The sequence below is a fragment of the Calonectris borealis genome, chromosome 14 (assembly GCF_964195595.1).
Source record: "Calonectris borealis chromosome 14, bCalBor7.hap1.2, whole genome shotgun sequence".
NCBI lineage: Eukaryota > Metazoa > Chordata > Aves > Procellariiformes > Procellariidae > Calonectris > Calonectris borealis.
In genome coordinates, this window is record NC_134325.1 from 6,229,239 (window position 1) to 6,257,067 (window position 27,829).

General features: G+C 35.8%; 1 protein-coding gene across 11 annotated transcripts in view; it reads left to right on the forward strand.

Moving 5' to 3' along the window:
* The window catches only part of PIK3C2A (phosphatidylinositol-4-phosphate 3-kinase catalytic subunit type 2 alpha), a 72,959-nt gene extending 45,149 nt beyond the window's left edge, over positions 1 to 27,810 (forward strand). For 10 of the 11 annotated variants that reach the window (XM_075162717.1, XM_075162715.1, XM_075162716.1 and 7 more), the window contains 27 exons: positions 115 to 194; positions 300 to 363; positions 2,913 to 3,056; positions 5,235 to 5,277; positions 5,365 to 5,578; positions 5,655 to 5,777; positions 7,382 to 7,549; positions 10,928 to 11,036; positions 11,520 to 11,662; positions 12,273 to 12,461; positions 12,938 to 13,031; positions 13,296 to 13,390; positions 13,709 to 13,889; positions 14,509 to 14,613; positions 15,659 to 15,751; positions 16,090 to 16,219; positions 17,766 to 17,902; positions 18,587 to 18,756; positions 19,869 to 20,025; positions 20,443 to 20,552; positions 21,330 to 21,537; positions 22,903 to 23,027; positions 23,451 to 23,568; positions 23,665 to 23,746; positions 24,185 to 24,294; positions 24,527 to 24,652; positions 25,636 to 27,810. In XM_075162717.1, coding sequence (XP_075018818.1) covers positions 115 to 194; positions 300 to 363; positions 2,913 to 3,056; positions 5,235 to 5,277; positions 5,365 to 5,578; positions 5,655 to 5,777; positions 7,382 to 7,549; positions 10,928 to 11,036; positions 11,520 to 11,662; positions 12,273 to 12,461; positions 12,938 to 13,031; positions 13,296 to 13,390; positions 13,709 to 13,889; positions 14,509 to 14,613; positions 15,659 to 15,751; positions 16,090 to 16,219; positions 17,766 to 17,902; positions 18,587 to 18,756; positions 19,869 to 20,025; positions 20,443 to 20,552; positions 21,330 to 21,537; positions 22,903 to 23,027; positions 23,451 to 23,568; positions 23,665 to 23,746; positions 24,185 to 24,294; positions 24,527 to 24,652; positions 25,636 to 25,818 — 3,501 coding nt within the window. In that variant the 3' untranslated portion in view covers positions 25,819 to 27,810. The remainder of the gene's footprint in view (positions 1 to 114; positions 195 to 299; positions 364 to 2,912; positions 3,057 to 5,234; positions 5,278 to 5,364; positions 5,579 to 5,654; positions 5,778 to 7,381; positions 7,550 to 10,927; positions 11,037 to 11,519; positions 11,663 to 12,272; positions 12,462 to 12,937; positions 13,032 to 13,295; positions 13,391 to 13,708; positions 13,890 to 14,508; positions 14,614 to 15,658; positions 15,752 to 16,089; positions 16,220 to 17,765; positions 17,903 to 18,586; positions 18,757 to 19,868; positions 20,026 to 20,442; positions 20,553 to 21,329; positions 21,538 to 22,902; positions 23,028 to 23,450; positions 23,569 to 23,664; positions 23,747 to 24,184; positions 24,295 to 24,526; positions 24,653 to 25,635) is intronic. The other variant, XM_075162724.1, reaches the window with a different exon arrangement.
* Positions 27,811 to 27,829: the final 19 nt, after the last annotated feature.

Here is a 27,829-nt window from a genome sequence, read left to right on the forward strand (position 1 = left end):
CATCTTACATCTTTCCCCTTCTACTCCACAGGTATTAGTAATGAAACTTCTAAAACAGTATTACAAATTACAGAAAAATGAGAACTGGACTTAATATCTAATGTTTTATTGCAGGAAGATGATGACAGAACACCCATACATCTAACCAAACACCTCTACAAAGTAGAAAAGCCTTTCAGAGAACCTATTATAAGGTAGTGTTAATGTGGTTATTTTGGTAATCAAGCCCACTGCTGAATTTCTGACCAAGGTTATGTTATGCTCTTGCACTTGTGTTCAACAATTACTATTTCTTGCAGGTCTTCTATTGAAGAGCTTCTTGAGGTGTATCACAAACAAGTTAACATAGCTCTTAAAAATGAGGTAAGGGCATCGTAAATTACTGCTCAACCAAAAGGAGCATGAGAAAGTTTACTAATGAGATAGTTGGAAAAAAGACTTGCGGGTATTCTTGGGGAAACTGAGATCTGAAAAAGCTGTCAAATGTAAACTTGGAATCATGGATTTTTAGATTGCTTTTCCTCTTTTCTTCCTAGGTTTTCTTGCAAACTAATTGTTACCTAATTGTCACAACTAGAAATGTATCTTCCAAATCCTGGGGTGCAAAATAACCTTTTCCTCAAAAATGCTGGAAGAGATTAATTTAGGGCAATAGGGAAGAGGTCTGAATCCTGACTATGTCAGATGTTGTCAGCCATGAATGATATATTGGTAACAGATAAAAATCCACACAAAAGTGAGCAGTAATAGTTGTGTACAATGGGAGTTATAACTGAAGCACGTTTGGAACATACAAGTAAGTTTTACACAAAGTATAACAACATCTTGTTCTGCCTACTGGATTAATTTAAAATACACTGTCAAAACCATTGTCTATTTCAGTGTATGATGGGTAGCTTAAAATGGCTTGCATGTGAAGTAGTTTGGAGTAGTTTCCCAAATGCAAAAGCTAGCGAAATGTTTTACTCATTTCTAAAAGGAGAAGCTTAACTCCTGATAGTAATGTAACTTGGAGACTTAAATTCTTAAACATTAGATAACTATGTTTCTTAAGCAGTTTCTGTAAGAACAGTCTTGAAGTAAATTACTTAATTACAATACTTTTCATTTCCACTATGTTTGTTTGCCTCTCCAGGAATGCAGGTCTGAACAAGCTCATGTCCACTATTTGCATATTCCCTTAATGTTATTTATTTCCCTTGATGGTGATCCACCATGTTCTCAAGGGTAGTTTTGAACACAATCTTTTTGTAGAAGAGTGAGGTGTTATTGCTCCTTGATATGGTTTTTGTTGCTTTGCTCTTGCAGCTGCTTCAGCTTGCTTGTTTAACTTCAGCTTGCTTGTGGTTTCACAGGCTGAGGTGAGGAATGCAAAACATCTCAATTCAGACTTATGTTCTACTCTTTCTACAGTGTTTTTGAGGATGGGAGGTCTTTGTTGGTGATGATGATTAGGTACAAATATCAGCAGTTGTTGCATTTAAATTTTTTTACTTCCTGAAGTGAATTTCTGTACATACTCAGTCGCTGAAGTCTGCTAATCAAAGTGAAACAGGGTAAAGTAATCCATAAATAATTTGTTTATAGCCTTCGATTTCACATCGTTGGACACTTGAAAAGTTAGCTATTGTCTCTTTATTGAGATTAATTTGAGAGCCTGTGAGGAAAATAGCAGTGGAAATTTTGCTTTTCGTGTGCCAAAACAGCTATTATCTTCAAAGTGTTAGCTTTGAAAGTATGGCTTAAATATTTACAATGTCTTCTGACTTCTGTGGTTATTTTCTTACCAGGACAAAGTTAATTGTTGCCAGGTAACTCCCAATCCCAAAACTTTTTTTGATTCAACTGGCTTCTCTGCTACCCATTTGTAGGAAGGTCATGAGAATATGTCTGAGGGGGTGGGGGTTGGGAATCAGTTTACATCTTACCAAGAGGATATTGCACTAATCCCTCTTATTTAGTTGTAAGTGCTCATAAGTGATTGTGAAAGAAACCTATACATTAAGCCTTTAAAAAGTAAACCGTTATTTTGAAGCAAATATTTTCATTTTCTACATGTGTTCTTAAAAATTGGATGAAGACTTTGCTGATATTAAAAGACAAAAACCAAGAAACCTAGGATTATTTAGATTTAAATTAAGTGGGTTTTCTTCTATTTGAAGAGAAGAAGTAAGGGAATATTAGGAGCATCTCAACTTTGTCTTAAGCAGCCTACCAGCATTTTCATTCTCTAATAAGAAACTGATGTATTCCTTTCAAAAAAGATTCCTGTTAAGTGTGCAATCCCTCTTCCTTTCCGTCTCCAAGATGACAGTTTGCAATTGCTTCATCTGGAAGAACCATTTAAATTAAATAATATGTAAGGAAAAAGTTGCAACTTTTTTCAAAAGTACATTAAAGTGAAGTAGAAAAGATAAGGTTAAACTGTGGAAGCTATACTGTAGTATAAGTGAAATTTGAAGCTATATGTTTGTTTTAAGAGGACTGAAATTGAAACACTGCTTCTTTAGCATTCCTCCTTCACACTAATTGAATATCCTTTTTTGAACTACACTTTTTTTTAATGCCATGAGGGAATTTGAGCTTCATATCTCATGAGAAAATATTTTCTGCCTACAACTTAATAGAAAAATTGTTGGAAACCTCCTAATGTTTCCTGGGACACCATTCCAGAATCCATACTACTCCTATGTTGTTGGAGTTGATAATTGAGCTATAAGGAAGTTCTCAATACTGAGGTTTTTGTTTCATCAAATCGTTCCACCGCAGTTTAATTGTAATTGAGATATGCATCTCATAATGAAATTTTCTTGGCAATTCATTCTAAAAAAAAAAAAAAAATTACATTAAAGCAATACTGGGTTTCACAATTGTGATCAGATCAATCTGTTCTTTCATACATTCCTTATTAGAACCAGCATAAAGCAGTAGACCACGTAATTAAGACTGTCAGAAAAATCTGTTCTACATTGGATTGTGTAGAGACTCCTGCAATAACGGAATCGGTAAAGAAGCTAAGGAGGGCTGTTAATCTTCCAAGGACTAAAAGTGCTGAGGTAAACTTTCACATAAATTGCATTCTGAGGTATGCTTTTGAACACTGATAAATACTATTTTGTAACCTTTGGTAGTTGCAAATACCAGCAACAGTTCAGTCAGACTTACGTTGGTTTTTTTTTTTATTTTGCTTGATACCTTCTCCTTATTTTAACATCTCTGCTGTTAACGCATTAATCACTTGCTCTTGGAATCCCTTCCTGTTCTAAATAGTGACTTTTTTTAAAACTAGCTTTAGAACACTGTTTTCTGGTTCTGTAACTAGGGACTTGTGTCATGGTAGATGCTGCTAAATCTGACTGAGAGAAACTGACAGCTAGCTCATGCCCTCTAAAATCAATGTAATTATGCTTAAAGGAGGAATTCACATCATGTATTTTCTGTGCACTATCTATATGAATAGCAATAGCATCTTAAAACTCTAACAGTTCATGCTCCTGCATTCCTGGGCATATGGACAAAAATAAAAATCTCTCAAATAGCACAGATTTTGATCATAAAACTGCCTTACAATGAACAGTTTGCTTGAGCAGAATTGGTCTTAAGTAATGGTGTTAAAAATGGTCATTAAGTGGAGAAGTGTGCAAGTAAAAAAGCTAAACAGTCTTGTAATGCTATTTCTGTTGTGCTACTGCCTTATTAGAGTGGCAATTCATTCAATGATATATTTGTAATACTGAGTAGAAGTGTTGCAAAATACATGGACCAAATATAGTTGTCACAAGAACTAAAATTCTTGCAGGGAAATGCTGAAGACATATTAAGAAAACTTAGTGAAATACAGCATATCAAATATTTCTTCAATGTTTGCTTTTTGATAGGAGAAAGCTGTAGAAATAATTAGATTACAGTGTAAAAATAACTTCCAAAAATAATGCTATCGTAATAAAATTTGAAAAAGGTACTTTTTTATCAGTAAAACCCTACAATTCTCTTGTGATGAACATTACTGTTTAAGCCAACGTGTATGAAGGCATATAGGATTGCTTTAGGAAACTAAATTGTTATGAAGATTGGAGCCAGTTGCATCTAAACCTTCTGTAAGATATTGGTGGTGGTTTTTTTTTTTTAAAGTAGTTGTTTTGTGGTTGAAAGAAGTGGCCAAAAAGTAAAAGAAAACAGTAGATTGTCAAGTAGAAAATTACATGTATAGTGCTGTTTCAACAGTTTGGCATCCTGTCATCCAAAAATACTTGGACTACTTGACAAGTATGGTGGAAACATACAGCAGTTTTTCTGAAAGGGGAAAATTATGTGATTTTTATCTCCCTCCCTCCCGCCCCACCTCCCCCCCAAGTTTCTGCGTGTTTTTTATAAGAATATGAGATTTTTTGGTAGTTAAAACTTAATCTTGACAAGATGCTCAATTAATACACTAAAAGTGTAAGGAGAGCTTTCATTCTTCTGCAGCAGTTGTGGCAAACTTCTTAGACTTTCTCTGAAGTGTTAGGAATTCAGTGGGTTTTGTTTTTAAATCACAAACTTAGTTTTCGTTAAAAGTTTTAGTTTTATTAGAAGTTGAATTTGACATGAAACCCTTCCTTATTAGAAGGGAGTAAATTCCCATGATTTTTTTGTCACCTTTTGGCTTCAACAGTGTCTTTGTTGAGACTAGACATTGCTGTAATACTGTATCATGTTTAGCAGACCAAGAAGTAAACACAGCAGATAGTACGAAGTGACAGTACTTGCTGTTCAGTTTTCTGTTGTTTAATGATTTCTTTATTCAGTAAACTTATAGTAACTCTGCCTACAAAAGATACCTTAACAAATGCCACAAACAAAACAGCTGTTCAGACTCAAATTACTGCATAATAGAGCTAACAGCTTCTGCTTTCATCCATAACAGCCTTGACTCAGTTTTATCTCTACTCAGAGAAGTTGGAGTATCCTGAGCAATATTCCAATGTACTGTGTCTTTTAAGAGTTCATGAAGGCTGTCAAAATAATTGTGACTTGACAAAATGTGAGCTTTTGAACCTGGTGAATAGTTGCTGCATAATATGGAAATTGTGATGCTGTCAGTTAACCTTTGAGGAACCTTTGAGATGTGTTATATGGGTTTATGTATGGGCCTAATTCAGATGTTTCATAATTTCTGTACAAGATACTTAAGAGCAATGGAAAATTAATATGGGTTTCTTGGTACTGAAATTTGCTCTAACTTTACTGTGTAGGTATCCTTAAAATGTGGTGATGATGCTAGCAAGAGCTCATCTGGTGAGTGAAGTTCTTCAATTTTATTTAAAAACTGCTTTCAGGTGGCTGTTTTAGGAAGATATGCATTAAAGATAAATTATAATTTAGGTTCACTGCAGCCTGAAAATCTTCTGAAAGTGAGTATAGACCAGTTAACAAGAGCAGTTGAGGCCCTTCTGCGACTCCACATGAATTCATGTAGCAGTTCTGCAGCAATTTCTTCAAAAGATAGTAAGAGCACTAAGGAAGCATGGCTTGCCACAGAACATCTCCAGTTCACAATATTTGCTGCGCACGGAATTTCTCCTGATTGGGTATCAAAGTGAGTAATTTATTAATTGTAAAATTCATCCTTTTATAGTTTTTTTTGTTTAATTTACTTTCTTTTCCTTGTCCAGTTATGAAAAATACTACTTGATTTGTTCTCTGACCCATAATGGAAAAGACCTGTTTAAACCTGTTCAGTCCAAGAAGGTTGGCACATACAAGAACTTCTTCTACTTGATTAAATGGGATGAACTGTAAGTGGCTTTAGCATGTTAAAACTCACTAAAATATTTCGGTTTAGCTAGTACCTACCTAGCTAGCTGGTGAATACAGTCATTCAAGCAACTCTTGCTTCTGATTCCATTTGAAGTGTTGAAAGAAGAATGTGTGAGACTTACTGACCAAAATCAGAAATATTTTTGCAAACGGTGTTTCACTACTCATTTTAAAAGTGGGAATGGAAATGCTGGACGAGTGCCCTGTGCTAATGTGTTTGTAGTATACAATTATAATGAGTTGGGAAGGTCATAGCATTCCTTGTAATGGGAACAGCTTGTGCTGCTTAAAGAAGGATGAATAAAGCCTGCTTATAAGCAGTGCTCAAATTATGTAAATGGGGAGGAAAAGTAACTCACTTTCACTAACATTAATGCTGAATCGTTTTTTGTTCCAAATTGTACATTGTAACAACTTTATATCTAATTCAGAATTATCTCTATAAAGAGAGCAGATGCATAACTACTTAAGAGTATCTGTCTGTAGCATATGAGAATGTCTGGTTTAGGCTGCTAAACTTCAGTTTCTCTTTATGGGGCAGGGGAGGAGGGTAGAAAGGAAGAAGGAATGCCATGCAGAGAAATAGGGAGAGCATGGCGGGTGATATCTGATAACTGAGACGGGAAGATATTTTTCATTATCTATGCACAGCTTACTCTTTTCCACTTAATAGTTATCAGGCAGCCTGTCATAACTGGAGCTTCAGGTGAGCTCCATGTTGCCCTATATCTATTTTTCTGACTGTTTTTAAAGGTCAGAGATAGACCCTGAGGAATACCCTGAAAGTCTACAGTGACAAACTATTTCAGACCAGGAGTGAGTTTCAGATTCTAGAATACCTGCCTTCAGAGAGTACTCCAACTGCCTTTTTTTCCAATGATGCAAGGGATTAATTGTCAAATCTTTTGCTAGCAAGTACTAGTGTATTACAGTGAAAGATGTGTTAGATTGCTTATAAGCTGGTTAATATAGTTGTAGTGTTTTATAGTGTAGTGTTTTATATAACTGGCTTAGCAATATGCTGTGATAACTTTTAGAATGGTATTTTGGGAACATGTTAAGCAATAAAAACAGTGTAAACAAAAAAAAGAGTTTGAATTGCTCAGTGAGGTGTATACTCCTCAGCTGCTTTCTTTATGGGTGCTGGTTTTGTACCATTTTAATTTAGCTTTCAGTAGTTCTTAACAGATTCTTTCATTTCAAGGGGAAACTATTCTCAGCTGAGCGATTAGGGGGCAGCTAACATGGAATTGTGTGTGTCCTTGTAGTGAGTAGAGTGGGAAGACTGGTTATGCTGGACAGTGTGGTTCTGTGTAAGGAATGTGATTTAATAGACAAAGATTAAAAAGGGTTGTTCCAAATCTGGCTACAGCGCAGAAGCGTAATTCAGCAAATTTTGCAAACCATTGGTTTGCAGGAGATAAAGTGGAGTGAAATATAATTGCATGGAAATGTAACACTTGTTGTTCAATGTTAATTAACTTTTTGAAAGCAAGAGGCATCAACAGGTTATATGGATAAGCCTGTAACTTACTAACAACTGTCTGTCCTCTGACTTATTTTTAATACTTTTATTTTACAGAATAATTTTCCCTATCCAGATTTCACAGCTGCCTTTGGAATCAGTCTTATGTCTGACTTTGTTTGGAATCCTAAATCAAAGTAGTGGGAGTTCTCCTGACTCAAATAAGCAGAGAAAGGGCCCAGAAATTTTGGGTCAGGTTTCTCTACCTCTTTTTGATTTTAGGCAGTAAGTATCCAAAATATGGGTAAGATTATTAATATGATTTACTCTATATAAAGCTTACTCCACTCCCACAACTATAGAAGCTGCTTCTCTGCCGCTGAATGTAGTAGGCCATGATAAAGGTAAGAATCATAAACTATATTGTTACGGAAATAATACCTTCAATTAAATAGAGTACAGAACATGGTCCTGTGTTGTAGTATTTCTATCTAACTGGCTGAAAAAACGTATCTGCTGGAGGAAGTTGAATATTGTTTGGATGAAAGCAGTTTTATTTGAGGAAATCTTCATAATAATGTGGGCCAAAAGAGGTCATGTTAGTACCAACTGTTTGTAAGTATGCAGCAGTTGAGTATGTAAGCAAAACTCAAGTTGTCCTTTGAGGAATGCACTAACATTCAGGTGTTGCCCTGTAAGTCATATGCAGTGAAGTATCTGCCGGTGTCACTGTCTGCTGAATTGATAGCCTCCCTTCTACTGAAGGAGTATGGTCTTGGTAGGTGGCATTTCAAGGGTTCTAATATTTGATTAGAAGATCCAAAAGTACATTATATTGGTTAGAGGCAGTTCAGTTAGTATTCACATACACTTTAGCAGATGAAGTGTAAACAGCTAGTTCTCAGCCAATTCATGAACCATGGTGATAGAGAATGCAACTTGTAAAAAGAAAGGGTTTGCAGCAAGCCTTGGATTCAGCAGGAATAGTGTCTAGTGCAATACAAAACAGAACAGAATCCTGACAGCAGGTAAACAATGTGCTATGCTTCCATCATGTCACTGGGAAAGAAGCACTTTTGCCTGAAAACTGTCTTAAGATAGGAAAGGATAGCTCTTATCTTCACCCAGTCCTGTTTGTAGAGGAAAATATGGTGATGGCTCAAATGTTTAGAAATAAAGACCTTTAATTTAAGGTCTGAAGTATTTCTAAGTGCTATTATTCTTTAGAGGCATATTTGCCTTGGCTGCAAAATATTCAATGCTGCATGTTTCATAAGTTTACATATGCAGGAGCCAAACTGGAGAACTTTGGATATATTGATTTTCTTTTTCTTTAATCCTTTTAAAAATTCCTAAATCTGATAATAGGGTGGTAATATATAAGCCAGCAAGAGTATCAAAATACTATTTTAAAATTCAGATATATTTTAAAATAGAGGTGTATTTTCATAGATACGAGAAATAAGCCATTTCTTCCATCAGCCTGTTTCTGAGTAATAGAGATCCCAGGATATTCTAAAATTATTCCTTTTAATTCAGAGCTGGATTTATTAAAAAAAAATTAAAATTAAAAAAAAAGGGATAAATAACAACTGTGTTAAACTTAGGGCATATTTCTAGTTTGAACTGGCCTTCCTTCACGTACAACTGCTGGATCCTGTTATACCTTTTTCACTAAGAATGAAAAGCCTGCTGTAACTTCCCTCGGCTAAGTGTTTCTGGATTTGTTCACGTTGCCTTGTCCTTGAAACTTTCATTATGAAGTGTATTCCTAAACGTTTATCACTTTGGTAGCTATTTAATGAAACATTAACCAATAGACTTGAACCACAGATGCCAGAATTAGGCATGATGTTAGAGAAGTGATCACACCTTTGCAAAGTAGCTACAGGATTTATGCTTAAGATTTCCTATTTATATGTGCTTCTGACTTCTAGGTCTTACTGGAAGCTTAAATTACCAAATTGTCAACCAACGCGGCAGAAAGACAACCAAGTCTTTCCTGGACAGTTACTTCTATGTATTGCTTATGTCTGTTCCATGAGGTTTGCGTCCTCTGGTTCTAGATATGGCTCTACTCATTCCACTTCCCCTTTTGCATGGTGATGATTTCAACAGCTTGGGGGGGCTTAAGAGTTTAGGCTTTCCTGCATTGCAAAGCTGGCCTGCAGCTGCTTTCAGTCACCACTGAAACTTGGATTTCTTTTCATAAATGATGCTTATTTCAGCCTTCTGTTTAAATGTTGCATTTCAGTCTCCTATCTAAATATCACATTTCATAGTATTTGATTGAAAACATAGCTTTTGTTTTGATTTGAATTGCAAATTTATCTTGTCTTCATGCTGCATGGTGTTCTTATAGTAGTTAGTTTGGGGAGAAAACTGTATTTTCTGTTTATGCAGAGCACTACAACAGAACGTGTTGTGCCAGGGTTTACTGAATGGCCTGTATGTGACAGCTGTAGAGATGCTAGTGGTCTAATCCACTTGCAGTCTACATAAATTAAATCCAGACCTAGGTAATTAAACATACTAGCCAAATATTCCAGTTACAGTTGAGAATAGCATCAATAGCAGGCAGGAGCTAAAACTTGTAGCTAACTAAAACATAGGAAGAATAAAAGGTCAAATATGTGCTTTGGAAGAATCCGTAGTCAAGTTAAAATCCCTTCAGGTGAAGTGTGTGGAGGGCCTTAAAATATCTTTACTTGTGGATGAGACAGAAGGCCGTCGCAATTGGAGAATTATTAAAAAGAACAAGCTGTTCAGTTATGCTTTAGTGGCATGATTTAGTAATTTTTATTGGCATCATAAGCTCCCAGTTAATCAATCTTTACGTATAAATAACTGTTCTTTCTTTGAAACACGTATAAACCCTAAAACATCTTTCAAAATATACTAAAGGTTTGGCCTTCAAGCAATCTTTTGAGACTGTATTTTGATTTTTAAAGACTGATAAAAGTTTTCTGTGCATAACATTCAGCAATTAACCGATTTATGAAATATCCTCATTGTGCCTTGCTACAATTGGAAACGGTATTAATATTGGGAATAAATTGGCAAATACAAACGTCATCTGGTACATGCTTGCAGAATCTAGTAACGTGGAAAGTCCAGGCAACTGGCAATGTCTATAAAATTCATATGCCTATGGTTTTTTTCTGAGAAGGTAGGAAGGTGTGTGTGTTCAGTTTATTCCTCAGAGGCAAAAGTATTCCTTTTCTCCCTTAAGAAATAGGGAGCACTTAATTTAGCTGGGTCAGCTGTGTCAGCACCAAACTTTTTCCTCTGCCTTTTCCACCTAAAAGTTGTATGCAGCATTTTAAAGGACTTACAGTACAGAAGACATCCAGTGAAAGAAATAAATTCATATGACACTTGATGATCATAATTCCATTTTTAAGATCCAAACTGTGTTGTCTAGTACAGTTTGATTTCCTGTGTTCTTTTCTGAACACAATGTTGACATACTTGACATAAGATGTTTCTTATCTCTGTAGTAGAAACACATACTCGGTTTGAAGTATCCTCCTATACCACAGTAATACTTTGGAATTGTTTCCTTGTAGTGGCCACTGGTCTTCTCCAGATAGTATTTTAATAACTATTATCTTCTTGAAGTAAACACTGTGATGCTAATACCTGTACATGCTTTTTTCTCAGGTTGTTAACTTGTGGGACAAAGCTCTTGCAACTCTGGATCTCATCACATCCACATCATACATCAGGGACGGCCAGTAAGAAAGGAAACGTGGAAAGAATAGTATTGCAGGTTATATATAATTCTGACTTGATCTGACTATGTTTTGTTTGAATATTGTGACTTGTAACTCGTACATGAGTCGTAGTAGATGAATTAATGTTTTAGGGAGAGTGTGACTATTGCTAGGTCATATTTGAAAGCCAGTATAGAATAGCGATTACTAAGCATTAAGGGCAAAAGATGGAAAGCTGCTGTAAGTGTATACAAGTCAATTATTGTATCACTATCTTGAAGTAAGAAATTGAAGATGCCTCGCAATACTGGGAGAGAACATCTTTGGAAAGCAATCTATAGAAATGTATGCTGAGGTGGGAGTTGTCTAGACCCAAACAGTAGCAATTCCAGTTTCTTTACAGAACAGAAGCACCTCTCATTCTAAATGCAGAGTCCAAATTTCTCTCGGAAGATAAAGCATGGCTTAGCAGTCCCAAAACATGGTTGGTACTGTTCTTAAGGACTTGCATCATCTCTTTCTTTTTTTCTTTTTTTTAGATTGATTTCCCATCCCATGCTTTTGATATTGAATATAAAATTCCTCAAGCTGCAAAGACTACCGTGCATCATTCCATAGAAACATTAGAAAAACCATTGAGAGAACGTCTCCTTGCCATTCTCTCGAAGGATAACACTATTGGGTATGTTCATCTCTTTCTACCTGTGTTCTCTTTGTATGTGACAATATGTGGCTAGGGTATGGAATGCTTATTTATTCTTAAATTTCTTCAATATAGTTCTAGTATATTTTGAAGACCTGTGGAGACTTAAACAAGAGATTGAATTAAACTTGCGAAATAATGGTGCTGACTTAATGAATTTCCATGGCTGGTGTCATAATATTCTCCTGTTACAAGATTGCCACTCTTTTGGCTGTCTGTTACATGCCCCTATTCCTGCTTGGCAGTTCTTCAGTTACAGGGAGCAGTGGCTGTTCATATGCCATGGAAGCTTTTCTGGCAGGCTTTCCCACTCATCTGCACCAAACTAACATTAACATTTTGGTTTATTTCAGATTATACTAAAACTTATTTTTGTCCTTCCCAAATTATAACTTTGAACAATTGTTTCCATAATGTTTGAGACTTTATTTTGCTTTTCATTTTGACTTTTGTGGAGGAAATAGCCATTTTAATTTTGTTCTATCTTGTGTGTTAAATTGTCTGTATGTATACAATGACCAGTAGCATTGGGGTTATTCAGGTGATGATCTGTAATGTGCGTTATAAATGGAAATGCCTTTGTCTGCAGGTTATCAAAAGAAGATAAAGAATTTTTGTGGGAGAAGAGACATTATTGTCATAGTCATACTAGTAGCCTTCCAAAAATATTGGTTAGTGCCCCTCACTGGGACTGGGCAAGTCTTCCAGAAATATATGCATTACTTCAGCAGTGGCCTCCTTTATCACCCTTAGCTGCACTGGAACTACTTGATTCAAAGTAAGAAAAACAATGTAAATAAATTCTCTGTGTTGTGCATTAAAAGATTTTTTTTTTTTTCAGTAGAAGATTCTGAATGGCATTCTTGTGGAAAATATTGCTGAATTTCTTGTAGCAAAAGCTAAATTTTCTTAAAATTTTGAAGAACACGTGCTTACTTTATTCATGTAGGCTTAACCAAGTCATGTAGTGAAAGAATAGCAATAGTGGTTAGGATTCTGAAATCTAATTTGCAACAGGAGAGCAAGCTATACAGCCAAGCTATCAAGACTGAAGTTTTAAGAGATTAGTATGCTTGTCCTAAACATGCACATGCATTTATATCTTGGGAAGTGAAGGGCCTCAAACTTGTAGGTCCTTTATGGAGCTATTAAAGACTTTATATAGGTTCTTTTGTATCTAGCTGACCTCAAAGTAGAAAAAAAAATCCTACATGAATAGAATAGACTTAATGTGGACTTGTGGTGACTTTCTAGGTTTGCTGATCAGGAAGTACGAAATACAGCTGTGAATTGGATAGAGACATTAAGTGATGATGAGTTAACAGATTTCCTCCCTCAATTTGTGCAGGTAAGACCTTCTGCCTACACTGAAGTTTGAACTTTTTTGCTCTTGAAAATCCAAAGGAATTGCTGCTTACGAGTAGCAGAAGTGCAATTGCATGCCTCTATAAAATAACCTTAATGCATGGTATGGAAAGCAATTTGAGTAAATAGTCGCTCTGTGACTGTCCTATGGATTTGTGGTGATTCTGTCTGTGCATTAGTCATAAAATCTCAGTCTTCCTCTGGAATTAAATCCAGACTTGATTTATTTCATTTTCCTTGTATTTAGGCATTGAAGTATGAAACCTACCTTGACAGTGCTCTTGTCAAATTTCTTTTGGCTCGGGCACTGGGAAGCATTCGAATAGCGCACTACCTATATTGGTAAGATGTTCTTTGTTCCATTGTTCACGTAATGTTTACTATAAGATTAATATTTCCAGAAAAAAAAAATTCGTTCTAAATATCATAGTTCATAACAATGAATGTTATGGATGGAGAGTATACAAACTGTAGATCTTTTTTTTTATGAAAAAACAGACTGCTTCTATGAGGCACAAACTTATTGCCTTTTATATCCTGTATATCAGTAACTTTAGATATATATATAGTACTGATTAATTAAAATATTTTAATGTCTTTAGTATTGCATTGTTTGCAGTATTTTCCTTAGGAAAATTTAACTTAAATCCTTTATTTCAGGCTTCTTAAGGATACACTGTATGATACAAAGTTTGGTGTAAGGTATGAGCAAATTCTTGGAGCTTTTCTTTCAGTCTGTGGAAAAAGACTGAGGGAAGAGCTGGAGAAGCAGACCAGACTAGTGCAGCTTTTTGGAATGGTAGCAGAAAGAGTAAAGCAAACAAGTGGATCTGCTCGGCAGGTGTGTATATATTTTTAATATCCTTTAGGAAGATCAGGCTGAGTATACCCTCAAAACAATCCACTCAATTGCCTTTTTAGTCTAAGTTCAATAAAATGTTATATATAATATACAGGAAGATCTATGACTCTGCATTTTAACAAGTTAATGGCTTAATGAAGTTGATGTTTTTGTCAAATTTGTTGTCATCTGAAATATAAGATTGTGTGAAGTGATATGATAAGAAAGTAGGATGGTTTCTGTGTACAATAAACTGAAACTGGGTTTAAAACTATTACTGCTGAAGAGTGATCCCATTACACAAAAGAATGGGATATTTGTTTTTATGCTTTCACATTAATAAATGTGAACTTACAGTTTGACAGAGTGGGATTCTACCATCTGGTTCAGTAAAAACAAAACAAACAAAAACCAAAACAAAACCACCACAAACTTGTGTGACATTAGTGTTGTACTGCTAGGCTTATGTATTTTTAATAGCTAAAACAGCAGTTATAATTTCTAGCATTCCTTTGACACTGAGGAGTTAAAACATTGGCTTCAGGATAACTTTGTCCAGAAGTTTTCTGCAGATGCTCCAGTTAGGAAAATGTCAGCTGAAATTTTTTTTTGTCTGCAGGCTGCCTTGCAAAATGGTATGGAACGTGTGCAGTTATTTTTCTTGAAGAACAAATGCCGTTTGCCTCTCAATCCCAGTCTTGTGGCAAAAGAGCTAAATATTAAGGTACTGCACATTCAGAGTTTCAAACGCTTTCTATAAAAATTACATATAGGCAAAGCATTTACAAATAGGAAAAAAAAATCAATTGAGGTGCTTGAAAGCTCTTTATGTGTGGGGGAAGGGTTTTAATTAAAAATTCCGATTGAATAAGGCAGTGAAATTAGCTGAGCAAAGATAAAATTTATACAAATACTTGTGTAAAACCAATGAAGGTAATTATATTAAAAAAAAAATATCTGTAACAACTTGATATTTCTTCAGACCTTGTCTTTTGAGACCAACAATCCTGGTTATAGTAAAGCAGGGCACTATTCAAAGTACGTGGAAAAAGTCCTGTTTGCAGTAGTAATCAAAAGAGAAAATTGAGCAGGGCTATGAAGTTCAAACAATGAGTAGATACTGTGAAATAGGTGAAACTACCTGTTACTGGTTGTATCCAAGAGATGCACTGAATCCAGGGAGGCAGACAGTAGCTTTATTTTATTGTGAAGGTCCAACAAGTAATAATGTAGGAGAAGCAGGTAAATTATTTTTCTAGAACTCTGCAAGGTTTGACAATATTTGCTCAACCACTGTCTTGGTTATATCATCATGCATGACCAAGAACCTAAAGGTCTGTGAACACTGGATTTAATCCTGTGTAGAGAGACAGTTCATCTTGCTTTCCTTCTCTAACTATTAAATCATGAGTATGTACTTGAAAGCAGATAAATTAGAAAATACTGTGAAATGTGCAAGTACCCATTTTCTTAATTATATCTTCTAGGTTTCAAAAAAAGCTGCTGATTAAAATATTTATCCATGTTTTATTCACTCTTCCCTTCAAAATGTATAAAAACATCACTGTGCACAGCACTATTGGCTTTTGTACAAGAACTCAACAGCGAAAGGGCCCTTTATTCAAAGGAAGCACGTATTCGCCACAATCGCAGTGTTAGAAGTCTGAATAGACACATTGTGTATCAAACCTGCTTGTTGTCAGAATGTCTTGTTTTCTGGGCTAGCAGGAGTAGTCCTTTTTGAGTATTAACACTAAATCTACTTGTAGGCGTGTTCTTTCTTCAGCTCCAATGCAGTACCACTGAAAGTTGCACTGATAAATGCAGACCCTTTGGGAGAAGAAATTAATGTGATGTTTAAGGTAGGCCTTACATCTGTATTGGAGGGAAAAAATGTTGAATGATAATCACTATTTCATTGGTATCAATTAACTTTAGCATAGACCAATAAGCTTAGTTATTTTGTGAGTTTGCTCCTGTGTATCTAGAAACCAATGTCTGAACAGGTTGTGAAAAGTGAAAGTAAGTCTACCACATGTGAAAGCTTAAATGTAGCCTATTTCTCTTTTTAAGTGCATAGCTATGAGGAAGTAAGTAGCATAATGTATTGCTTCCTAGAAATGTAAAGCAATTTAAAATCTGTGAAGTTTAGATTTACTGAAAGCATATTATGTCTCTAACTTGTATTTTTCCATTTAAGGTTGGAGAAGATCTGAGACAAGATATGTTGGCTTTACAAATGATTAAGATTATGGATAAGATCTGGCTGCAGGAGGGACTGGATCTACGGATGGTTATCTTCAAGTGTCTCTCAACTGGAAAAGACCGAGGTGCAAAACCAGATGCTGCCTATAGTCTTTGCTCCCCCACTTCAATTTCTTGTCACGCTGATAGTGAAAAATTTCTGTACAGAGGCAGGCCCAAGAAACACTGGAAAGCCAGAAGCCTTCCATGCAAGGAACTTCAGTGCTCAAGAGTATAGCAAGTTAAATTGTTCTGAATTTCCTGATGGCTGAGTTGCATTTAAATGTGTTTTTTTCTCTTGAATCTCCTGAGATTCTTATGTGTTCTGTTGTCAATGGACAGTGGTGCAAACAAGTAAATATTAATAATGATAAAAGCTAAGGTTTCTCTTGATGCCCTTACTGCAACCCAAGAAAATAATGATGCCATAGCAATCCTGATTCTGAAAGTTTAGTTACGGTGAAAGAAAGTATTCAAGTCAAAACTGAAATTCTAAAGTATTTGGAATCTGCTGCAGTTGAGCCAGGGAGTATCATTCATGTACCGAAATGTGCAAAAAAGAAGAAAAACTTAAAACGCACACACAGAGGCTATCCTCCAGAATTAGTGTCATATGCTGGTAAAAGTTCCTTGGGAATATGAGGCTGTCTTTTAGGTTTGAAACTAGGTCACAGAACTCTAAGTTTGAGTGTAAATACTGCCCTGCACCTTCAACATGCTTTTTGCTCGTTTTCACTAATTCTCTAGAGCTAGCCAATAGGAACCACAAGATCTTTGAGAGGATAAACAATAACTTAAATATTTCTTCAGTCAGATGCTAGAACAGCATGATGAAAACTCTTAAATATATGGAAACGTTGGAAATTGAGGTTGGCAAAACAAAGCAAAAAGCTTCTATTTATGGAAGACTTGCTTTTTAGAGAAACAGATGGCTTTTCTTCCTACTTTGAACAATGACTTAATTGCGTAGCATGTTACATTTTTTCGTTGCTGCTAGTATTAGTATTCCTAAAGTACTTGAAGGATTAAAGTGAAAAAGAAAAATGGATGTAAATTACAGATTTGCCTTTAGCAGCTCTTGCCAAGATAGAAGTAAAATTCTGTTAATCAAATAAATGTTTTCCTTTTATGATTTAGCTATACAAATATTTTTAGTAAATGGTATCTCCAAAATAAGGCCACATGTAAAGGCCACTGCTTTATTTGTGGAGCAAGAGTCTGGTCTGTTTCAACACTTGACAGCAGTTAAACTTCCTAGATTACTTAAGTGTCAGTGATAAGAAATCTCAGCATCAAAATATTTTGCAGTTACTGCTTATAGACCAATACTAGTTTATGTAGTAGAAAGTAATTATTCAAAGTATAATTTATATGTGCATTCTAGCAACCATAACTAATTGCAGTGAAGTAAGCCTAACTTGGATTGCTACACGTGTTTCATGGTATGCTTCGTAATATAGTCTGTGGAAATGCTTAGTAGACTAATAGCACTATTTTTACACCTAACTGGGTTTTGAAAAAGCTAGTCTAAGATTATAAAATCCATCGTTGTCAAGAGTTTCTACTGAATAATGAAAATGCAGTATAACTTAAGGAGATGGTTAAATACACTTTGTTATATTTTACATACAGGCATGGTAGAGCTTGTTCCTGCTTCAGATACACTTAGGAAAATTCAAGTGGAATATGGAGTGACAGGTTCTTTTAAAGACAAGCCTCTGGCAGAATGGTTGCGAAAGTATAATCCTACAGAGGAGGAATATGAAAAGGTAACTTTCTTCAGTGTTGTTCTTTTTTGAAGATCTTTTAAAAGGAATAAATACTATCTTAAGAAAGAATTAAATTCTTATTCCAGATCTTCCAGTGAAATTTTTGTTTTATATCTTTAGGAAACTTAATTTTTTCCTATACTTGCAAAAGAGCAAATTAAAATCCCTTATATAACTAAAAAGGAGCCAGACGGATTCTCAGGATTCACATCAGGATATTTTATTGGATATAAAAAAAAAAGTACTTCAAATTTAAGATAGGGAGGAATGGTGGCTGCTCTTAATTTGGTTTAGGAGCAGTGGCCTCTTCTCATACAGGCACATGGGATTAAAAAAAAGTTTTCTTTTGGCTCCAATGCTGTTACAACACATTGGAAAAATAAGTCTTGTACCCTTTTGTTTTCACTGCTAACATACTTATTTCTTTTTGCGATTTGTCTTCAACTCCTCTTTTCTCTTTCATTTACTTAAAAAACAAAGCAACCGTTTTTGCTGGAAATTGTGATATCTAAAGATTTTTGCAAAGCTATCTGTTTGAAGAACGCTATTTTGGAAAAAAAGCAAATTTTAGGACTTGTCTTGTCTGGCTTGGATTTTACCCTTGTCAAGATTGCCTGTTGAATGCATGAATGCTGTTTTCCCACTGATATTTGATCTCGATTCACTTTTTTCTCTCCCTCCCAGGCTTCAGAAAACTTCATTTACTCTTGTGCAGGATGCTGTGTAGCTACTTATGTATTGGGAATTTGTGACCGCCACAATGATAACATAATGCTCCGAAACACAGGGCATATGTTTCACATTGACTTTGGAAAATTTCTGGGTCATGCGCAAATGTTTGGTAGCTTTAAAAGGTATTTTCTTTAGCTAAGCAATGTAGAGAATGAAGTGATTTTTAGTATATTTTTATAAGCATTATAATTCTAAGCATTAACTTTTAAATTTCTGTTATCTGCTGTTCTCATTATGAAACCAATATCTTCCAATTTAACCACAGAGTTTCCAGAATGCATTCAAACTTACCTGTATAGAATTAATTTTGAAAAGGCTCCAGCTTCCTATTTTCATATTCTGATCTCTGGAACTGTTTTAAGTCAAAGCACATAGGCATAGCTTTCAAATAAAATCACTGTTCTAGGTACTGGTAGACTGAAATAAGGAAGTTGGTCTCCTAAACATCATTTAGCTTCAGCGCTTCCAAACTGCATTCATTCCTTAAGAACTTTGTGCTATATGCACTTGGCAAATCTCGATGGGAATTTCTTTACAATAGTTATGAAAGCCAAGTATTTTGGTATGGAAGAAGATTAATATAACTTTTTATTGATATTTGGGAGCCTTACACCTAACACAAATCTTGGTGTCGTACTTTTCCAGGAATATTGGTTAAAACTATAGTGTAGTTTCACCTTTTTAGCTCTATTCATGCAATTATGTATTGCATGCTTGTTAGGTAAACTTTATGAATGAATGAGAAATTGAGTGCCAAAACCTTTGTCATCTGAATATCTGAGCATGAAACAAATGAGAACAGACTTAACTCATAAAGACAGTAGCGAATGTCAACATTATAGAAAAGAGTGAACAGCAAATTTGTTTACTACTCCTCTGTGTAGGGAAAGATAATCTATATCCAGGATAAAGGAGTTACATTTTAGTCAGGTGATAATATAGTCATTATGTTTGTTTTAGTGTGTTATGGCTTCCAGAAATGAGGGATGGAAGGCATTTTAAGGTAACCTGGCCTCCAAATGTTGCTCTAGGAGATCTGCTGTAGGTCCAGTGCCGTGTGAATGTGCGAATCTGAGATAGCACTAAGGAGCCAAACCCAATCCAAAAAAGTAAAATGGCATTAATGGATTATTCACTATCATTACCTTGGGGTGGGGATGGAGGGGAGGAGGAAGCACATGACAAAGTGAATAGACCTTATAATTAACTTACAAATTCTGTGCTTTTTGAACAGGGATCGAGCTCCTTTTGTGCTAACATCGGATATGGCTTACGTCATTAATGGTGGTGAAAAACCCACTATTCGCTTTCAGTTGTTTGTGGATCTCTGTTGTCAAGCTTACAATTTGATACGAAAACATGCAAACCTCTTCCTTAACCTACTTTCATTGGTAATCATTTTATGAATTTCAATTGAAACTTCATAGATCCCTCATGTTGGATTGCATTAAATGCTATTATGCTGCAGAAACTCTTAATGCATGCTTTTAAAAGCCAGAAGCATCAGAAGTACTTTTTAGGAAGGTTGTATTTGGATTTTTCTTTTAAGCTTTTTTACTACCTAACTGTTTCCTGAGAATTTAGAACTAAGAAGATACCATAAATTACACTGCAAAGTGTTTTAACTGCTTTTAACTTAGCAGAAATGGTGAAGGGAGTAATTGCTGACTTCAAGTAATTGTTGGCTATCGCTGTTAGCATTTAGCAAGTTAGAGCAGCTTCAGATGAATTTGATGGTCGAAGAGTTTTAATTGTCTCAATGTAAAATTATATTGGTTTCATTTCATTAAAATTGTAAATTCCTGTAGATGCTTTCTTCTGGGTTACCAGAACTAAGTGGGGTTCAGGACTTGAAGTATGTCCAGGATGCTCTCCAGCCCCAAACAACAGATGCAGAAGCTACCATTTTCTTTACAAGGTACTGGATAAGTGAAAACTAAAATATCTACCAGCATCATGCTCTTAATAGCTTTCTGCTATGAAAAAATGTACTAAGGATGTTCACAAATATGTCTGTAGAAGTTAAATAGTTACATTGTACAATCATCAAATATCGGTGAACCAGTGAACTACATAAATAAGATCAGTTTCATGTAAGATTAATGCTTGTGCTAAAATACTTTGCGTTTAAGAGTAAGGCAAACCTTGTGCAAAAATTTTGTTTGAAATACTGAGAGCAGATAACTCTGTTCGGCTGTTTGAGGCTTGCATTTTGAATGCATCCTAAATTGCCTAATAGCAGTGTATGTGATGGGAACCTTGTAATGCATGTAAAGAAGTTCTCTCTTTCAAGAAGTCCCTTGCACATTGGGGAGGGAGGGATGATGCTCCAGTGTAGCAAGTACGGGGGTGTGTATATAGCGTAACTGAGAGTTGTTGCTACGTGTTACAACGTGTGTTATTGTACTTCATTTTAAATATATGGGGGAAACTGCAGTAGTATGCATGTTACTTTTTTTACCAACTCTGGAAAGGCTTGACTTCTTGGCTAACAACCTATTCCGAAGTTTGGATACTGAATCTTCTATTAAATGCTGATATGATGCTGTTTATGTAGCCCATTGATCACTTCTTAAAAACTGTTTCTTTGTCAGTAAGAAATGGGTTTTTATTTTTCTTAAGTCTGACTCATTGATAGGACTAGTTTGGTGTGTTCTGACATGTGCTCTACTATTTGACGTTATTTTTTTTCTAGGTTGATTGAATCCAGTCTGGGAAGCGTTGCCACAAAGTTTAATTTCTTCATTCACAATTTGGCTCAGCTGCGTTTCTCAGGTCTACCTTCTAATGATGAACCCATCCTCTCATTTTCTGCTAAAACATATTCTCTTAAACAAGATGGCCGAATCAAACAAGTGTCTGTGTTTACATATCAGAAGAGATATAACCCAGATAAACACTATGTAAGTATGTGGAATCTGTTTCCACTCAGTGAAGATGGTGTACTTTTTCTTCCAAGAGGATACATTCTCCTTCTTGTATAAGTTCAGTACTTAATCACAGAGAATTAGCTCCTTCCTGAATAGGAGTCATTAAGTCAAACACACTCTGTTTTTGTTCTGACCTTCCATTAAAGTTGTATTTGCTCCTCCTAAGTAAAAGCATTGTTTCCTGTATTAATGCACCTACACTCCTAGCCAGTCTTACTAGAGGCAGCAAGCATCACAACTTGCCCTCAGGATTTTGATAGACCTGAATTAGACTTGTCTTAATATTCATATTCGTATGCAGATGTGCAACATCTTCAATTTATTTTTTTTTACTTCTCTACTGCTGTTTGTTAGCCTAGAATAGTCAGCTTAAGTAACATTTCTTTCAAGTTGTTTAAAAAGTGAGCGATATTCATATATGCAAATGTACATCTCTTTCCAAGTTGTATTTGCTGTAAATGTCTTAATCTGGTAAGACACCAGCAAGGGAAGGTAGGACAAAGCTGAGTAACGCTAGAAGTGAAGAGCGTTGTACTGAATCACTAATTGTAAATGTATTTGAGCATTCCTGGTCTAAGCCAAACCAGCCTCTTATCTTCCAGGAAACTGTTAAGGTGATGTAGTCTCCTTCTGTCTAAATTTTTAAACATCTTCCCAGTTGCACATTTTTTGAATATACATTTAACTCCTCTGCCCATAAAATGAGTCCACTGAATTGGATTTTCTGTGTGGTTTCTCAACCTTAATTTGCCTTTCATAATACTTTCATAATAATGTGAATAACTGCATTCTGGGACTGTACCCCCAGTATTCTTAAAAATTCCTTCTGTATAATGCAGTACACTTGCATCTGACCACCAAATTATCACTTTAAAAGTGGAATCCTTTAGAATCTTGAGAGAATTAAATTGAAAAAAAAAAAGGCATTAGTTTCCTCCATAGTCTGCACCTGATAAGTTGTGGTAGTTCTGGCCTCATGGATATGTCTAGATGTAATCCTGCACTGATGTGTTCAAATTTTGTATACGTGCTATATGGAATGAATTTACAATGAGGCTTAAAAGGGAGAATGCGGACAGCTTAGCCTTATCTACCTTTATTCCACTGTCAGATGTGGATCTACGTTATGAGAAGACCATGTGATGTTACTTTGCATTACAGTAGGGGTATTTGTAATTCTAACTCTACTATAAAATGCAAATACTGTTACTGGGATATGTATGCAGGAGAAGAATTACCATAGTAGAAAGAGTTAATTGTTAAGAAAGTTATATTGTTAAGTCAGTTCTATAATATTATTACTACTTTTTATCTTTGTTTTTTTTGTGTTTTGGGCAGATCTACGTAGTGAGAGTTTTGAGAGAAGGACAAGTTGAGCCAACATTTGTCTTCCGAACATTTGATGAGTTCCAGGAGCTCCACAACAAACTTGGCATTCTCTTTCCTCTTTGGAAGTTACCAGGGTATGTTCCTAACTCACTCATCACTATCATAATGGAAGCAACAAAACTACTCCCAGCTGGGTGGCGGAAGAAACAGCTTGAAATGGAGAAGAAACAGCTTGCAATGGAGACAAAACTACTGAGGGGCAAACTAGACCTCAAAGTTGGCAATTAAGGGCGAAAACTGTCGTCTCGAAGTTACAAGGAGGAGAACCAGAGGAGCAACTCGGTGTCTTTGTCTTGTGTAGTATCACTTATAACAATTACCTACAAATGTTTCCTTGCCTTTCTAGAATGTCGTTACCTATTAGTGTGCTGTGTTTCCACTCATGATTGACTTAAAAAAATGGATATCAGTGCTTCAGGATGGAAATGACAATGAAATCTAACTGTACTTACTTCAGAGAAATTAACTGAAAACTCTATCTTGTTCTTCCCTTGTAGCTTTCCTAATAAGATGGTTCTGGGAAGAACACATATAAAAGATGTAGCAGCTAAAAGAAAAGTGGAGCTAAACAGCTACATACAGAGTCTGATGAACAGTTCTTCAGAGGTGGCAGAAGTGAGTTTAAATAACTTAGGCAAATCCAATGCAAGTTTTCAGATTTTAGTGCTTGTTAACACTTAAACTAATATGTAACATTTCTTCCAAATTTAGTGTGATCTTGTTTACACTTTCTTCCATCCATTACTTCGTGATGAGAAAGTAGAAGGAATAGATGGAATAGCCAGACCTACAGGTAGGTAATGTTTTTGGGGGGTGTTTATAAATTGGATGACTATAGTATGACACCTTTACAATGTGATTTTTTTTTTTAAATCTTTTCTAATTAACTGTGGTTTTCCCTCACTGAAAACTTTGCATCACTGTCTTTCCAAATGTGCCTGCATACAGTTTCAAGGAAATAAAAACATACTAAAAATTGCAACAATATATGTGATCACTTGGGCTTGCTTGTGGCTTGACTTACGTTTTTACTCTAAACCTCCAAGTTGGCTCTTACAAGAGAATGCAAAAATCTTTAAAACTTACGGCCTTGCCCTCTTAATAGAGAACTAAAAATAAAATCAGAAACTCAACTTGGTCTAAGGCTTGTATTTTTCCCCCATATATAATTAGTGTAGTACTGATGAAAATGTACAAATATTACAGAGGAAATAATTGTATATTTTTTCAGATGCAAGTCCATCAAGTCCTACCTCAGGCAAAGTGGGAGGAGAAGTGAAGCTATCCATATCGTACAGAAATAGCACTCTCTTTATCATGGTGATGCACATTAAAGACCTGGTAAGTAGAGATACTGAGCTCACTGCCAAAAACTGTTTCTATTTTGTCGATTACCTTCTTGACTTAGGTTGATGCAGGAATGGTGGAACTCTCTCTTCCTCCAAACTTTCCAACTGCCAACTTAACTGCTGCTTTTGGTTAGCTTGATTGCAATGTCTAGATACTTGAAAATAAATATTCAAATAGGTATGCACTAACTAGTTTTCTAACTTGTCTTGGTTTTGGATTGTAGGTTACAGAAGATGGTGCAGATCCAAATCCCTATGTAAAAACATACTTGCTTCCAGATACGCACAAAACATCCAAACGCAAAACCAAGATCTCCCGGAAGACAAGAAATCCAACTTTCAATGAAATGGCAAGTTAAACTTTATCTAGTAACTCCCTATGATTTGCTATTGTCCCTTTTTCTAAGCAGTAATTAAAATATTGTCTGGGCTGCGAAGATGATCGGGGGATGGAACGCCTCTCCTATGAGGAAAGGCTGAGAGAGTTGGGGTTATTCAGCCTGGAGAAGAGGCGGCTTCGGGAAGACCTTATTGCGGCCTTTCAGTACTTAAAGGGGGCTTGTAAGAAAGATGGGGACAGACTTTTTAGCAGGGCCTGTTGTGACAGGACAAGAGGGAATGGTTTTAAACTGAAAGAGGGTAAATTCAGACTAGATGTAAGGAAGAAATTTTTTACGATGAAGGTGGTGAAACCCTGGCACAGGTTGTCCAGAGAGGTGGTAGATGCCCCATCCCTGGGAACATTCAAGGTCAGGTTGGACAGGGCTCTGAGCAACCTGATCTAGTTGAAGATGTCCCTGCCCATGGCAGGAGGGTTGGACTAGATGACACTTAAAGGTCCCTTCCAACCCAAACTATTCTATGATTCTAAAAAATCTGCGAAGATATATAAACGGAAAAGGAACTTGTTTGAAAACCTTTGTGCCTTTAAAAAAAAAAAAAAGAAAAAAAAAAACCCAAAGCAACCGAGTAGGTAAATGTACTATTACAGGTAAGCAGAAATTTCTGAGACTGACTCTGAGGAGTGATGGGGAGAAGGAAAGCAATCTTAAAACTAAAGATTCCCCTGCCCTGGATTCACTGATTCATAATGTGGAAAAGAATGAATTCAGAAGTCTTGGCATGTAAACAGTACTTCCATCTGAAAACACTGGTCCTTTTAAACACTTAACATTGGGAGCACAAAATAAAATACAGATGTACTTCAGCCTATCGTCTGAGAAACAGACATACTGAGTGATCATAATGTGCAGTTAAGACATCTATCAGTGGCTAGGCAATCTGTATAACTTCATTTGGACAACCAAAAACTTCTTGACTTCTTACCTTCTAGCTTGTGTACAGTGGATATAGCATGGAGACTCTGAAACAGAGAGAACTTCAGTTAAGTGTGCTCAGTGCAGAATCGTTACGCGAGAACTTCTTCTTGGGTGGAATTACACTCTCGCTAAAGGACTTCAACCTGTGCAAGGAGACTGTTAACTGGTATCGACTAACTGCTGTACCCTATCTGTGAACTCATTTCTACACCTGAGTAAGAACAGAACAATTGTATTCACTTGTGCTTTGTGCATCTTCCTACTTGAAGATAATTTGTACATCTTAAAATAAGAGACTCTGCATTTCAACAGATATGTTGGACCAATGTTCATGTAGCCTAATTTGGAGGATTTCTAGAAAACCTGGTTTATGCTTATGTGATGTTATCAGAGCATCATTGTAAATGTTTAAGAGTTGCGGGTAAAGGAAGGGGTTTTTAAACCGTCTGTGAGAGAGAGATGAACAGTTTGACCACGCTGGGCGGTTAAACTGTAACTTAATCATTAGGCCTGTGGATACAGTGCATTTTTCCTTTTAATTTTTGTTACCTGTGTTGTGTCAGCCATGCCATAATGCTGGAGAACATCAAAGAAATAACATACTTTTAGGATTACATTCCCACTACTAACTAGACATCGCAGAAGCAGTGACGGGTAAAATTTTGGTGGCTTCACACGCACCTGTAGAAATGAAGGTTGAAGGGCTGGAAAAATTCCTTAGCGTTGCATTTAATCCCAGATTCATGCTTCCCTAAGACTTATTGGAGTGAGTGCCAATAATGGAAGTTGTAAATAATGGTGCCTTATAATTCAAATGCTTCTCTCTTACCTCATTTCTGGTATTTAAATATGTATACATGTTAACTTTCAGCTCCTTAAAAAGGGGAAATGTTCTCGTGTTTGATAACTTGCAGGTCCTACTGGAAGTCTTTTCCTGAGATGTGTTCTTTACAAATAACATCACTAACCATGAAGATCAGTATAAGTGCAACTTCTGTAGTTTTTTTCTATCCTATCTTCTACCCATGATCTCCAAAATGAATGAAGACTGGCTGAGTGTGGTGCTGTAGGAAATGTGCCCAGCCTCTCAGTGTTTTGAATTGTCTGAATTTCTAGAACTTTAAAATACTGCAGTGATTAAATGTGGAAGAGATTCAAATACTAAATCCAAAGTGGCATTTGCACTTAAATTACTTACCTGTACCTCCAGGTAAAGGATGGCCTCTAGTTAAAAAGCACAACTGCTGGATGAATTGCAGGTCAGGAATGAGTTGCATTAACGGAGCTTTGAGAGAGGAACTTGGTCACTTTTTAACAGTACACAGCAACACTGTTTCTCACTCCCAGTAGTAAGAATTCCACTAAAAATACTTAATTCCAAAGAATTGAACTATATTGTGACAGTGGAGTACAAATGCGACTTACTGTCTCCTGTTCATACTGCTGGTTACTTAATTAGGTGTTTCTGCACTACAGGTGTAGCCTTTTTATTCACCTTACTCGGTGCTTAGGGTGGTCATCTTCTGCCTAAACAAAGCTATAAGGTAAAGTTGCACACTTTTCTTTAGTACTAAATCTTGAAGTGAGACAGACTATCGCCACTGACTATGACTAGAGCAAAATTTTAAATATGCAACTATGAACGAAGACACAATAGGGGGGAAGCCTTCTCTATACCCAACACTAAAAACCTATTTCGTAATCTGATTTTCCTTCCCCTGCTACTGACCAATCTCCCTTCAATATAGAAGTACACTTGAATCTCCTGGTGCCTAAAATATTCATGGTCCAATTTTGTAGGAATTATTACAATTAAAAAGCTAAGAATATCTTGAATGTTAGAAACTGGGTTGATACTAATAGTAAGTCCCAAATCCCAGTTTTATTAGGCATCTTCTGCATATTTTTCATTTAGTATATAGCCTGTAAATAATAAACTATATAACTAACTAGATATATTTCCTGCTCACTTGATGCTTTTGAGACTTACTCCATTCCATCATTAGAATCACAAGTCACTTAAACACAGGAAAGTAGACTACTGTTTTTGTGAAACGTTCCATTGTGAAATAAAATGAAAGCAATATGTACTGCCTTTTTTGCAGTTTGCTATTAAAGCACAGTGTCTTACAGCACAAGATACAAATAAACTAAAATCATTTAAAAAATGATTTGCAGTTTTAACAGTTGTCTGGACTCTGAAAAAAG